Here is a 13,067-nt window from a genome sequence, read left to right as displayed (position 1 = left end):
TCCTGCTTTCTTAACTTTGTTAATGATTTTTTTTTTTTTTTTTTTTTTTTTTTGGCATGAGCTTCTAAATTAGTCTATCCAATTGATGCTTGTTAAAGTACCAGTCATTTGTGGATTGACTTACAGTAAATGTAAAACTGTGTTAGAAAGTGAATGACATTGCTAGTGCATGAAGACAAGCTGCCAGAGAATTTTGGTTGTATATTACAGTGTGACTGGTTCCTATCTAAAAGCTAGTGTACTGTGTTTGGAGCTTTATTTAAAAGTGAATCACTAATTTCACTTATCTTAAAATATTTTAATAGTGCAGACTAATAATCATGGATTTTATGGGGATTTTGAAGCTTTGTGTCAAGACCATATTTTTGACAATATCAGAAGCTTTTAATAAGGTGCTTGCTGCTGAGCTAATGATATGCTTTTGGTAGTATTTCTTATACCTATCTTCAATAGACATATTCAGGCTAGTGTGAATGTAATAATCAAGCCTCAATCAAACCATACTTAGTATGACAAATATTGCATTATACTATAATTTAGGTATTCATGCTTCTGATAAAGGGCTTAATTTGACTCCTTGAGGAACCGGGAAAACACTATTGATTTTATACTGGAATGTAAAGTAGCAGTCATTTATAGTACAAGATATAAACCTCTTCTTAATTAAAATTAAATCAAGAGAAATTAAGAATCTCATGGCCTTATATGTAATGGTACACAATCTTAAGTGTAAAATTATATTTTGTATCAATTGTGTTCCTGTGCATGGGTTTCTGGGCACAAAAATTTTGCAGTTAATAGAAGCAGATGATATTGACTTCTCTTATTTTTTTCTGTAGGAACATTGCAGTGGATTAAATTACTTATTCAAAGTATAATTGATTTATTTTTGTTTTCCCTTTTAAGAAAATGTCAAGGAAATTTTTGGACAGACTATTATTCATCATCATATTCCTTTTAACTGGGACTGTGAGTTTATCCGACTGCATTTTGGGCATAATCGGAAGAAGCATCTTAACTACACAGAGTTCACACAGTTTCTGCAGGTGAGCTGTTATAAGTATATACTATTCTTCCTTACCTCCTTCCCTTTTATTTTTATTAAGTTTGGTAGAAGACAACCTCATTTCACCCCCATTTTTCATTTCCCACTTATTAGAGACAACTTATTTGAATGCTTGAATATGTTTTTTTGGTTTTTTTTTTTTTTTTTTTTAGGTTTTCTAAGTGGATCCATTTAATCAAATAGTAAACTTGTATGGCACTTAGTAATTTTTCACTTTTGAGTATATTTTATTGATTCTAACTATGGAAGATTATAATGAAACAGGTTCTCACTAAGTTGCTTAAGATCCCCCCAAAGTTGCTGAGGCTGCCCTCAAACATGTGATCCTCTTGTCTCAGCCTCCCAAGTTCCTGGGGATTACAGGTGTGCGCCACCACCCCTGGCTGTATTAGGTTTACAAGTAATCTAGAGATGACTTAAAGTATATGGGGGCTGGGGTAGTAGCTCAGTGGTAGAGTGCTTTGCCTAGCACGTGAGAAGCACTGGGTTGGAGTCTGCATAAAAATAAGTAATAAAATAAAAGTATTGTGTCCCATTTACAACTAAAAAATATTTTTTTAAAAGTATATGGGAGGATGTGGGTTGCTTGTATGCAAAACAATGTGTCCATTTATATAAGGAACTTGAGCATCCTTAGATTTTGGTATCCACTGGGAATGAGATCAGGTCCTGGAACAATACCTCACAGATACCAAGGGATACCTGTACTATATATGACTGAAATTATTTGTTTTCTTTGAATTTCTAGTATTTATATGTTTAGTTTTCTATATGTTAATGTAACCTATTATCACACTTTGTCCAAATTATTCAAATTCTTTTATATATTTAAAACATATTAGGTATTCTATCAATTTAATCTTCTTGAAGCTCTCCAGAAGCTTTCTTTCTTTTCTTTTCTTTCCTTTTCTTCCTCCCTCCCTCCCTTCGTTCCTTCCTTCGTTCCTTCCTTCTTTCCTGTCCTGTCCTGTCCTGTCCTGTCCTATCCTATCGAATGCTGGATATGTGACTCACTTTGCCTTGAATTTAAAATAAACCCTTTAATCCTGTTAAAAAAAAACATATGTAGTTTAGTGGCTTTAGTAACATTCACAGTGTTTTGCAGTCACTACCCTCTCTATCTATATAGTTTCCAAAAACATTTTCATTACTCCAAAAAGAAACCATGTACTCATTTAACATTCACTTCCTATTCCTGCTTTCCTTTCAACTTCTGGCAACCACCAATCTACTTTTTGTTTCTACAGACATACCTATTCTGGATATTTTATATAAATGTAATCATGCAACATGACATTTTGCATCTGTTTTTTTTCACTTAGCATAATATTTTTGAGGATTATGCATTTATAGTATTCTTTCTGTACTTCCTTTTTTAGTGGAATAATATTCCATTATATGAATGTACGATTTTTTGTCTGTCTGTTCATCAGTTGATGGACATTGGGGTTGTTTCCATGTTGTGGACTGTTGTGGACAGTGCTTCTGTATATATTCATATACAAATATTTATTTGAATACCTACCAAGGAGTACAGTTGCTGGGTTGTATGATAGTTCTGTTTAACTTTTTTTTTTTTTTTGGTTGTGACAGGTATCAAACCTAGAACCTTGTGTATGCTAGCAAGTGCTCTACCACGGGGCTACATCCCTAGCCCCTAAAACTTTTTGAGGAACCGCCAACTGGTTTCCACAGCAGCTGTACTATTTTTCTGGTGTTTTCTGACTTACTTCATGGTCAGAAGCTGGACTTTGGAAGCTTGCAGCACAGCTGCTGTCCTGTGATCCCCCTTCACCTTCATCCTGGAGAATCCATTTGCCTTTCTATTGTGTGGAATCTCCTCTTTGCTGGTGATTCTCCTTATCATGGTTTACTTCTTTTTGGTGGAATACTTACTGTGTCAGCTTTCTGAGGAAAGTAAAATAGAAAAATTTTAGATTCTTTTCATATCTGAAAACCTCTTCCTTTATCATTAAACTTAAATAGTATGGCTAGATATTGAACTTTAATAGGAATTTGTTTTCCTCATAATTTTTAAGGTATTTCTCTTTGTTTTCTAATTTGTGGTGATGCCCCTGAGATGTGCAGTGCCATTCTTTCTTTCTTTGTGGTGCTGGGACTTGAGCCCAGGGCCCTACACATGCTGGGCAAGCCGTCCCTGCATTCCACCGCTGAGCTACACTCCTAGCTCTTCTGTTTTCTTTAGAGACAGGGTCTTGCTAAGTTGTCCATATTTTCTTTTTCTGTTCTCTTTGTCCATGGGCTTTTGTTTTGTTTTGTTCCTTTACTGTGATTTTATAGGAGAATGGAGTTTGGAAGACAGTGAAGTATACAAGTTTAGTCTAATCCATAGTCATGCCATTTCTGACCCTCCGCTATTTTCAGCTTACCTCATAGTTAGATGAAATGTATTTTCAAGTGTATAACATCTTCACCTTTAGGATACTGGTTTACTTTGTCCTTTTCTTCCATTCCCCTATCCATTCCACCATCCTTTCAACAAGCAGGATTTATTTACCTTTTATAAACCTGCTATGTTGTTTTTCTTCATTTTGGTGGTCATAGATTTTAAAACTATACTCTTCAGGGCTGGGGTTGTAGCTCAGTTGGTAGAGTGCTTGCCTAGCATGTGCTTGATCCTCAGCACCACATAAAAATGAATAAAATAAAAGTTAAAAAAAAAAAAAACCAAACTCCTCTTTAGTGGATATCTATAGAACCCAGTGCTTTTTCTAATATTTTCACTGCTTGTACCCGACTCATCTTGTAAAATACTCAGACTTGAAAGGCTGAAAACATTTATACATTTGAGAACTGAATTTTTAAAAAGGAAATGTTCTCCCAACTAGCATTTTTTGATTCCTCCAAAGATGACTTTCTCTCATTATTTTCCCCTTTGTTTATGGAAGATATCTTACAATATCTATTATATCCCTGTATTTAATCATACTCTGCAAACTAGAAGTTTTATATATGGAGCTCCTTTTTTTCCCCTTTTGTTTACTTTCTCATTTTGAAGTTCTTAATTTTAATTTTTTAATATTTTAATTTTGGAAGACTTCAAATATATGTAAATGTAGAGAGAATAGTGTAATGAACCCCTGTGTGTGTATTCATCTCCTATCAGCTGTTTTCCAGGATTGTTTTATCTATTCTCCTCAGTCAGACTTCTATAGGATCATTTGGAAGTCAGTCCTGCACACACTATAATTTCATCTGTGGTACTTCAAATATGTATCTTGAAAAGATAGAGTCCTTCAACTGTTGACCTTATAGAAAACAGAAAATCTATTTTAACATTGTTCTTCCAATGAACATCCTGCTTCATCTTTATAATAAATGTCTGTATTTTCTTTAATACCACTATTAAGGCTAAATTATATCCATAGTTGCTACAGGATATCTCTGGGAGGTTAAGATGTATAAATAGGGAAGACAAATATATAACAAAGACACAAAGAGAAACAAAGGAGTGAGGAAGGGAACATGTACTTAAGATAGGGTGTGGACTTTCGTGTGCTTCTGAGGCTGCTCAGGAATATCTTCGCCATGGCAACCACTTTCAACCAATCTAATAGGTCTAAAAATTCCTGCTTATTCGAAGGGTGTAGATTGGAATAAGGTGATGGGAAGGTGGAGCAAGTTAGGTAGAATGACTAGAGTGAAAAAAGAGAATAACAGAGAAAATCTTGTCAAATATTGCTAGTTTATTTTGTATTCAATTGTTTGATGTAAGTATCTGCCAGTTGACTCCACTTATATTGCTTTCAAGCAAATCCACATACATCTTTTGTTTGGATAAGTTCCTCAGTGTTAATATTTAACTTTTTAAAGTTAAGACTGTTGAAAGACTTAAATAGGTTTAATGTACGTGTCTCTAGCCCATCACCCTACTAAGGTATTATTTAAATTTTTTTTTTATAAAGTATCATACACATACAGAAAATCACATAAAACAAATGTATAGCTTAATGGATTATAAAACAAATACCTGCTAAGATACTTTTACTGTCTTTGAATTACCCCTGGGAGATCACAAGTTCTTGGGAAAATATAGTTAACTAAAAAGGGTGAGACCTCTACCCAAAACTGTTTTAAATGTCAGAAAAAGGTAAAGCAACATTGATTTGAAGACTTTGATATATAAATAGCAAAGAAAATTATTTGTCTTATCTTTATATATAAAGATATATATTTTATATATATATAAAGATATATTTATAAGATATATATAAAGATCTATATATAGATATATATAGATATATATAGATATATATAAAGATAATAATATCTATATATATCTTTTTATATATTTATAAATGTATAAATATTATATATTTAGATATGACTTAATTTCCAGAGTTGCATAGAACATGAAAATGGCATCTATTGCACATTATTACGTTGTGCCAACAGGTCTATTTGGATTACGTCATGGGTCCCCAGGGCAGAAATACTCTGATTTTGACTTTTGTAGAGAACCCAGGGAATTACTGGCACATTTTTTTGTTTTTTATTGATAGTACTTATTACAAAGTTTGACTGCATGGTAGTTCAAAAGTTCAGAGAGATTCTGGATTGTTTCATGCTTTGTGAGTAACTGTGCCCAAAACCCTATAGAGTGATAACAGTGCTTATGTGCTTCATGCAGTTTGTTATTCATAATTTTTGCTATAGAATTATGAAGTATTGCACTTACCAATTGGTAGGCTTTCACACTGAGTTTCATTTAAAAAAAAATGTTTGGAATAATAGTGTCTAATTCGGAATGAACATGCACAATTTTGATTGCAACATTTAAAATTGAAAAAACGAAAAGAACCGTAAACTGAATTCAAGAAGTACTCTTGGATGACGAGAAAGTCTTCAAGTAGGAGAGAATAAATTACTGTGTAGTTAAAAGGCTGAAATCAAGCACTGAAAACATTATATTTTCTTTGTTTTTTAGTGATGGAAACTTTGCAAGTATAATCTGAAGTTTCTTTTTTTCCTTTCTGTTATTGCGTAGCTCTAATTCATCCTTTCCTTGAGGGGTAATATGTAGCATGTTTCCAAGAAAAAATGGACTTCTTAAAAAAATTATGTTTCATAATAATTTCAGAACTGTATACTGTTTCTGTAGTAAGTGCATGTGGCAGAAGGATGTTTAGCCTTCCTTTCTAAAACATGTACTTGGGATGTGCTTTAACCTATTTAATACCCTATTTCTAATTTTTCCCTCCAGGAGCTGCAGTTGGAACATGCAAGACAAGCCTTTGCACTGAAAGACAAAAGCAAAAGTGGCATGATTTCTGGTCTGGATTTTAGTGACATCATGGTTACCATTCGGTCTCACATGCTTACTCCTTTTGTGGAGGAAAACTTAGTTTCAGTAAGTAAAAAGCAAGTATTTTCACTTTCTATTTCCTAAAACGTTTTGAACTATTGGGTCCCAAATTGCCTCCCTGTACTCATATGACTCTCGACTATTCAAACTGTATGATTGGTTGGTAGAAAGGTAAACAGGTGTGTGTGTGTGAAAGAGAGAGAGAGAGAGGAGAGAGAGAGGTAGAGGTGAAGTGGTAAATGGTCTTTCCTCAGATTGTAATTTTATTCAGAGCTATCATCTTGTTCTCATTCATTTCCAAATTGTTTATTTCCATTTACGGAGTCCAGTTCAAGGGAAGTGGGAGTTTGTAGACAAGGATGAGCAAGTCCTTTTTCCAATGAGCAGTACCTATCCCAGACACTGCTGCCTTCTTGACTTCTTTCCACCCCACCAGGCTCCCAAGGTCTTGTTATAAGGATAGCTTCTTCCTTTGTCTGCTGAAGGGATCGCCACTGGCCCCTGCATTGTTGTAATAAGCATTCCCATGGCAGAAGGTATGGAGGAATTATGTGGCCAGCAGCCTTTGTGGCTCACTCCTCTCTGCCCCTTCACCTGTTCATTTAGTGTAGACACATTATGCACAATTTTTTGTTCTGTCAAACTGCAGATTTCTGTAAAGTAATCATCTGGACCAATAGCTAACTCACGTCATCTACTTCCTCACATAAAATGGTGAAACTTTCCTCTCTTACCCGTTTTCTTGTTCACGTGTTGTACCTACGTATAAGTTTTTGATTACTGCTTGTTTTGAAAAGAGGGAAGCCAATGAGTGCTTTTGTTGTTTCAGCTGAAGATCATTATCCTGGTTTAGACTGGGGTAGAAAGATCAACTTCTGTTCTTTTTCTTCAGTGAATTTGAACATGGAGCATGTCAGTTTCTCCTACACATTTCACCTCCCTGACACCTATCCCCCACTCCCCTGCCTTTACCTCATAACCCAATTTTTAAAAAATGAAGAAGGAAGGAAAGAAAGAAAAAAGGGAAGGAGAGAAGGAAAGATAATCCTAGAAGAAAGGGCCCATTCCATATATCTTAGGATGAAGGGACCATTTAATGTTTTCCATCTGGGTTAGATGGATATTATAGCCTCAGTTTACCAAAATACATTTCTAGTCCTTAGAGGAATATGTTAAATAATTTGAGTCCAGCTTTTGAGTTGCTGGTATACAAATTCAGGCTAATAAAAATGAAATTCTAACATGGGTGTAGGCATGTATATGAGGGATGCCTGAGTGTGGGTTGGTTTGTTCATTACCAGACTATTCATATAGGCTTTTGTGATTAAGTTTGTCACATTGGTATTTCCATATCATTTCTTTGAGGTTTTTTAAAAAAATTTGTTACAACTCTAAATGAATGTTTTTTTTCCCATGGTTCTTTGAGTTTTTAATAGAGCATGTTTTCAATCATGTGGCTTACTCTGACTTCTGACTTGGAAACGAGGCTTTTAGAAACTGTGAAAAATCTTCTGAGTTTTTGTCCAAGTGGAAGGCAGAGGGAGAAATTGCTTCCTTACCCTGCAGAGGTGATAAAGGCTTCCTTGCCCCCCATTGCAGCATGAGGGAGCTTCTTTTGTGCTCTTTCACTGAAGGCATAATAGCAATAAATCCTCACCAGATTTTCTGTACATTTTTGGTATTTTTGGTAGTTGTGCCTTTTGTGCTGTAGATTCAGAGACCAGCATAGACTGCTAAGAATCTCAATTATTACAATGGCCTTAAAATTTTTTAGAAAAGTTGATATACTGAAGTTGTCTTAAAATTTAAAGTTGCTGGGGCCACAAAAAAATTAAAGTTATCATTTGGTTTTTGTATATATGTTTGGAAAAATAATTTAAACAAATTTAAATGCTGTTTCTTATATTGTACATTGATATTTATTCAGGACTAGCAGGAGCTCTGTAGTCGAGGGTCTTGAAATTCTGTTTAAATAACCATTGTTTTTGATCTGTGATAATTATATTTGTTGTTTCTGACCTTGTAGGTAGAACCATGAAGTCCAACTTCCAGATGGTGCTTTCTTCCTTAAAACCTACATTACGTAGACTTCCCTGAGGGCATGAAATGCACTGAGTGTTTCAGTACGATACATTCCTTGTATTTATGGACTAGTTGTTGATCAATTTAATGATGAAGACTCCTTTGGATCCCTTTGAGAAAAATGCAGTGCCCAAAACATATTTATTGTTTTTGTTTGTAAAATTTTTGTGTTGTCATTTCCTAGGCTGCTGGAGGAAGTATCTCACACCAAGTTAGCTTCTCCTACTTCAATGCATTTAACTCCTTACTGAATAACATGGAGCTTGTTCGTAAGATATATAGCACTTTAGCTGGCACAAGGAAAGATATTGAGGTCACAAAGGGTAAGATTTAAAATATTGACTTGAATCTCAGCATTTTCACTTTCATCATCTAGGCAGGAGAGTGATCTAATTTCACCACACTAAAGCCAGATCTAGAAAAATGTTACCATGTATACATATGCTTCACTTTTGCTCCAGAAATCCAGGTGGATTTAATGGGATCCTGAAAAGTGGCTTTGACAGTTTTGAAAAGAACCTTGGCCCAATCTGTCAAATAGGTCATTGGCACTGTGGCAGCTGCTTGTTTGTTCTAGGAAGGCATTGCCACAGAAAGATGAGTAAACCTACTTCTTTGGTGTATTGTAATAGGATGTTTTGGGTGATGGAGAACAGCCACTTCTTTTATCTTGTAGCTCTGGAGACCAAAGTGGATAAACAAGATAAGAAAGAGGGGATTCTGAAGAGATTGTTTTATTATCAAAGTTAATCCATCCGTTTTTGCTGTTTCATCCTCTTAACACTTTATCCTTTACTGGCCTTCAGTAATATGTAATTATTCTTATGCAATTGAATATAAGTATTTCAGTTTTAGACTTTTAAAATAGTACTAAAATTCCTCTAGTGTTCAGATTATTGTAGTTGGTTAAGATAGAAATTTGTTATATATGGAGAGTCTTTCAAGATTCTAACATTTTTTTCTTTCTCTTTCAGAGGAATTTGCTCAGAGTGCCATACGCTATGGACAAGTCACTCCACTAGAAATTGATATCCTATACCAGCTTGCAGACTTATATAATGCTTCAGGGTAACTATTCCAGTAATTCTTCATGATGTTTACTATGGGGCAGTTCTTTTAAAATGTGAAGCAGTAGTTTGCTTTCAGTGCATTTTAACAATAGTTTATTTAGTGTATAACTTCCAAGGAAAAGAAACACGCAGATAAGAAACAGAGGAGGAGAAAGAAAAAGCAAAAGGTGGAGGAAAGAGGAGGAAGGGAAAGGAAGAGAGAACAGTGAGGAGAAGAAAAGATAAAAAAGGGATGGAAAGGGGAGGAAGAGATGGGATAGGAGAGGTAAGAGAAGAGAGTAAGGGATGGAGGGGCATGAGAGAGAAATTGGGGAATGAAAAATGAGAGAAAATGGCAAAGAAGAGAAAGGAGAAGGAAAGAAAAGATCGATTTAATCTTGTCTCTCTAAAAGTATTTTGAATTTCAAGAGATTTGTGGAAATTTTCCTAAATGCATATATTTGTGAAAATAGGCTGAAGGTACATGGAGGAGTTTGTAACCTTTTTGGTGTGGTGTAATGGTCATTTTACTGAACAGTATATACCATTTTGAAAGCATTCTGTGTTGGAGAGTATCATTTTCATGAAATATGCCTGTGACTTTGATATCATAGATAGCACCACAGACAAACTCAGACGTTTTACGTCTTTGCTTTATAGATTTAGAAAACCCAAAGCACATTGAGGGTATTTAATTTGCAGTCTTTTGAAAATAGGAAAGAAAAACTCTTATCTTTGGGTACCCAGAAAACCTGTGGAAAGGGGTCTTACAGAGATTAGTGTTTTTTTCTCATTTGCAGAAGCTAGAGTGAATAAAGGAAAGGGGGAGGGAAGAATAGGATAGCATAAAGAACCAGTCAAATACAAATTAATAGACTAGCTAAAGTAAGATCTAGTAGAAGAGAGGAAGGAGGTTGTGAGATGATCATGAACCGAAATCAATTTCATGCATGTATGAGTTTGTTGGGATGAATCCAACTACCATGTATAACTATAAACTCTAATAAAAACAATTTTTTAAAAAATTGGAATTTTTTTTAAATCTCTTTTAATAGTTAAATATAACAGTATCTGAAAACGGACTCTTAACCCTAGAGCACAGGACTAATGGAAGGTCAGTGTACATAGGTGATTTATTGTGTTATGCTTCAATAATGAATTGTGGTTCTGGAGAGGATGGTATTAAATACATGTATCAACTGTCTTTGGTGATAGACATGAAATAGCAGGCCATGTCTCATTCATCTGTAATTCACATTTGTAGACAGAGGTTTTGATTGTCCTTCATGATATTAAATGTTTCCCAAAGTATTTCTCAACTGGATCTAAAGTGACCTTTTAGCTAGTTCATGGAATATACTTATTTTAAAGTAGATTTTGGGAACAATAGTGCATTTATGGTTCACAATTCAAAGGATCTGAAAGAGTGTACTGTTACATAAAAAAAGTCTCTCTTACCCTTGTGCCCTTCCTTAAAGTCACCAATATTTATCAGTTTTGCATCTGTCTTTCCTTTTAGGATACTCTGCACCTACGTGTTAATAGATATACTGAGAGGGATGTATTGCATATGCACATGCTGTCAATGTCTATACTTTGCTTCTGGCAAGAATTATTTCTTCACTTTTAATATCTTATTTTTAGAGTTTTATTAAATTCACGGCAGTCCAGCATTATTTCTCTGGAGTCTTTAGCTTGTTCTTATAAACAGGGTCTGAAGATTTTTTTTGTTTTTTGCTTGCAAGAATTATCTGTTATGTGTGAATAGGGAAATAATACTTTAAAATTCTATTTCTAGGTTTGTTTTTTTTTTTTTCCTAAAAAAGATTCCACTTGATGTGAGCAGTTTGTCACTGTCTAATAATCCTTTCTTTCCCTTTTCTCTTAGGCGCTTGACCTTAGCAGATATTGAGAGAATAGCCCCATTGGCTGAGGGAGCCTTGCCTTACAACCTGGCAGAACTTCAGAGACAGGTAGAAGTAGTCTCAAATATAATCACCTTCAAAAAATGCTGAAATAATAATATGTAAATGACAAGCTAAAGCTTCAGATTGCTGTGAAAATTTAAAGCTTTCTAGAGGAAGATTTTACTTAATTCAAAGATTATCTTTATTTAACTATTACCTCACCCTTACAGAATATTTTTATGGCATTATTAGGTTTATGTTTCTTTTTTTTTTATTGTAAACAAATGGGATACGTGTTGTTTCTCTGTTTGTACAAGGAGTAAAGGCATACCATTTGTGTAATCATAAATATACATAGGGTAATGTTGTTTGATTCATTCTGTTATTTTTTTCCTCCCCCCACCCCTCCTGCCCCTCTTTTCCCTCTATACAGTCCTTCCTTCCTCCATTCTTGCCACCCTCCTTAACCCTACCCCTAAACACCTAACCCCAACCCTAACGCTAACCCCTCCCCATCCCCCATTATATATCATCATCGCTTATCAGCGAGATCATTAGTCCTTTGGTTTTTTGAGATTGGCTTATCTCACTTAGCATGATATTCTCCCAATTTCATCCATTTGCCTGCAAATGCCATAATTTTATCATTCTTTATGGCTGAGTATATTCCATTGTATATGTATATGCCACAGTTTCTTTATCCATTCATCAATTGAAGGACATCTAGGTTGGTTTCCACAACCTGGCTATTGTGAATTGAGCAGCAATGAACATTGATGTGGCTGTATCTCCTGTAGTATGCTGATTTTAAGTCCTTTGGGGTATAGGGCCAAGGAGTGGGATAGCTGGGTCAAATGGTGGTTCCATTCCAAGCTTTCTGAGGAATCTCCACACTGCTTTCCAGAGTGGCTGCACTAATTTGCAGCCCACCAGTAATGTATGAGTGTACCTTTTTCCCCACATCCTCTCCAACCCTATTGTGCTTATGTTTCTTGATAATCGCCATTCTAATCGGGGTGAGATGGAATCTTAGGTTTGATTTGCATTTCTCTTATTACTAGAAATGTTGAACATTTTTTCATATATCTGTTGATTGCTTGTACATCTTCTTCTGTGAAGTGTCTGTTCATTTCCTTGGCCCATTTGTTGATTGGATTATTTGTATTCTTGGTGTAGAGTTTTTTGAGTTCTTTATATATTCTGGAAATTAATGCTCTATCTGAAGTATGAGTGGCAAAGATTTTCTCCCACTCTATAGGCTCTCTCTTCCCATTGCTGATAATTTCCTTTGCTGAGAGAAAGCTATTTAGTTTGAATCTATCCCAGTTATTAATTCTTGCTTTTATTTCTTGTGCTATGGGAGTCCTGTTAAGGAAGTCTGATCCTAAGCCGACATGTTGAAGATTTGGACCTACTTTTTATTCTATAAGATGCAGGGTCTCTGGTCTGATTCCGAGGTCCTTGATCCATTTTGAGTTGAGTTTTGTGCAGGGTGATAGGGGTTCAGTTTCATTCTGTTGCATATGGATTTCCAGTTTTCCCAGCACCATTTGTTGAAGAGGCTATCTTTTCTTATGTTTTGTTCTTTTAACTTATTGAAATAAAGAAAATAAGAATTCAAACGTAGATGGGATTGG

The 13,067-nt window shown here is 35.0% G+C and overlaps 1 protein-coding gene across 1 annotated transcript in view; it reads left to right on the top strand.

Moving 5' to 3' along the window:
- LOC306658257 (electrogenic aspartate/glutamate antiporter SLC25A12, mitochondrial-like) overlaps window positions 1-13,067 on the top strand; it is an 83,006-nt gene that overhangs the window by 38,772 nt on the left and 31,167 nt on the right. Inside the window, 5 exon segments of the mRNA XM_079135041.1 lie at window positions 907-1,046; window positions 6,291-6,437; window positions 8,659-8,797; window positions 9,449-9,542; window positions 11,412-11,496. Of these exon segments, the coding sequence (XP_078991167.1) occupies window positions 907-1,046; window positions 6,291-6,437; window positions 8,659-8,797; window positions 9,449-9,542; window positions 11,412-11,496 (605 nt within the window).

The sequence above is a fragment of the Sciurus vulgaris genome (genome assembly GCF_902686455.1).
Source record: "Sciurus vulgaris genome assembly, chromosome: 3".
In the NCBI taxonomy this organism is placed as follows: Eukaryota; Metazoa; Chordata; class Mammalia; order Rodentia; family Sciuridae; genus Sciurus; species Sciurus vulgaris.
This window is presented reverse-complemented; position numbering and strand designations above follow the sequence as displayed.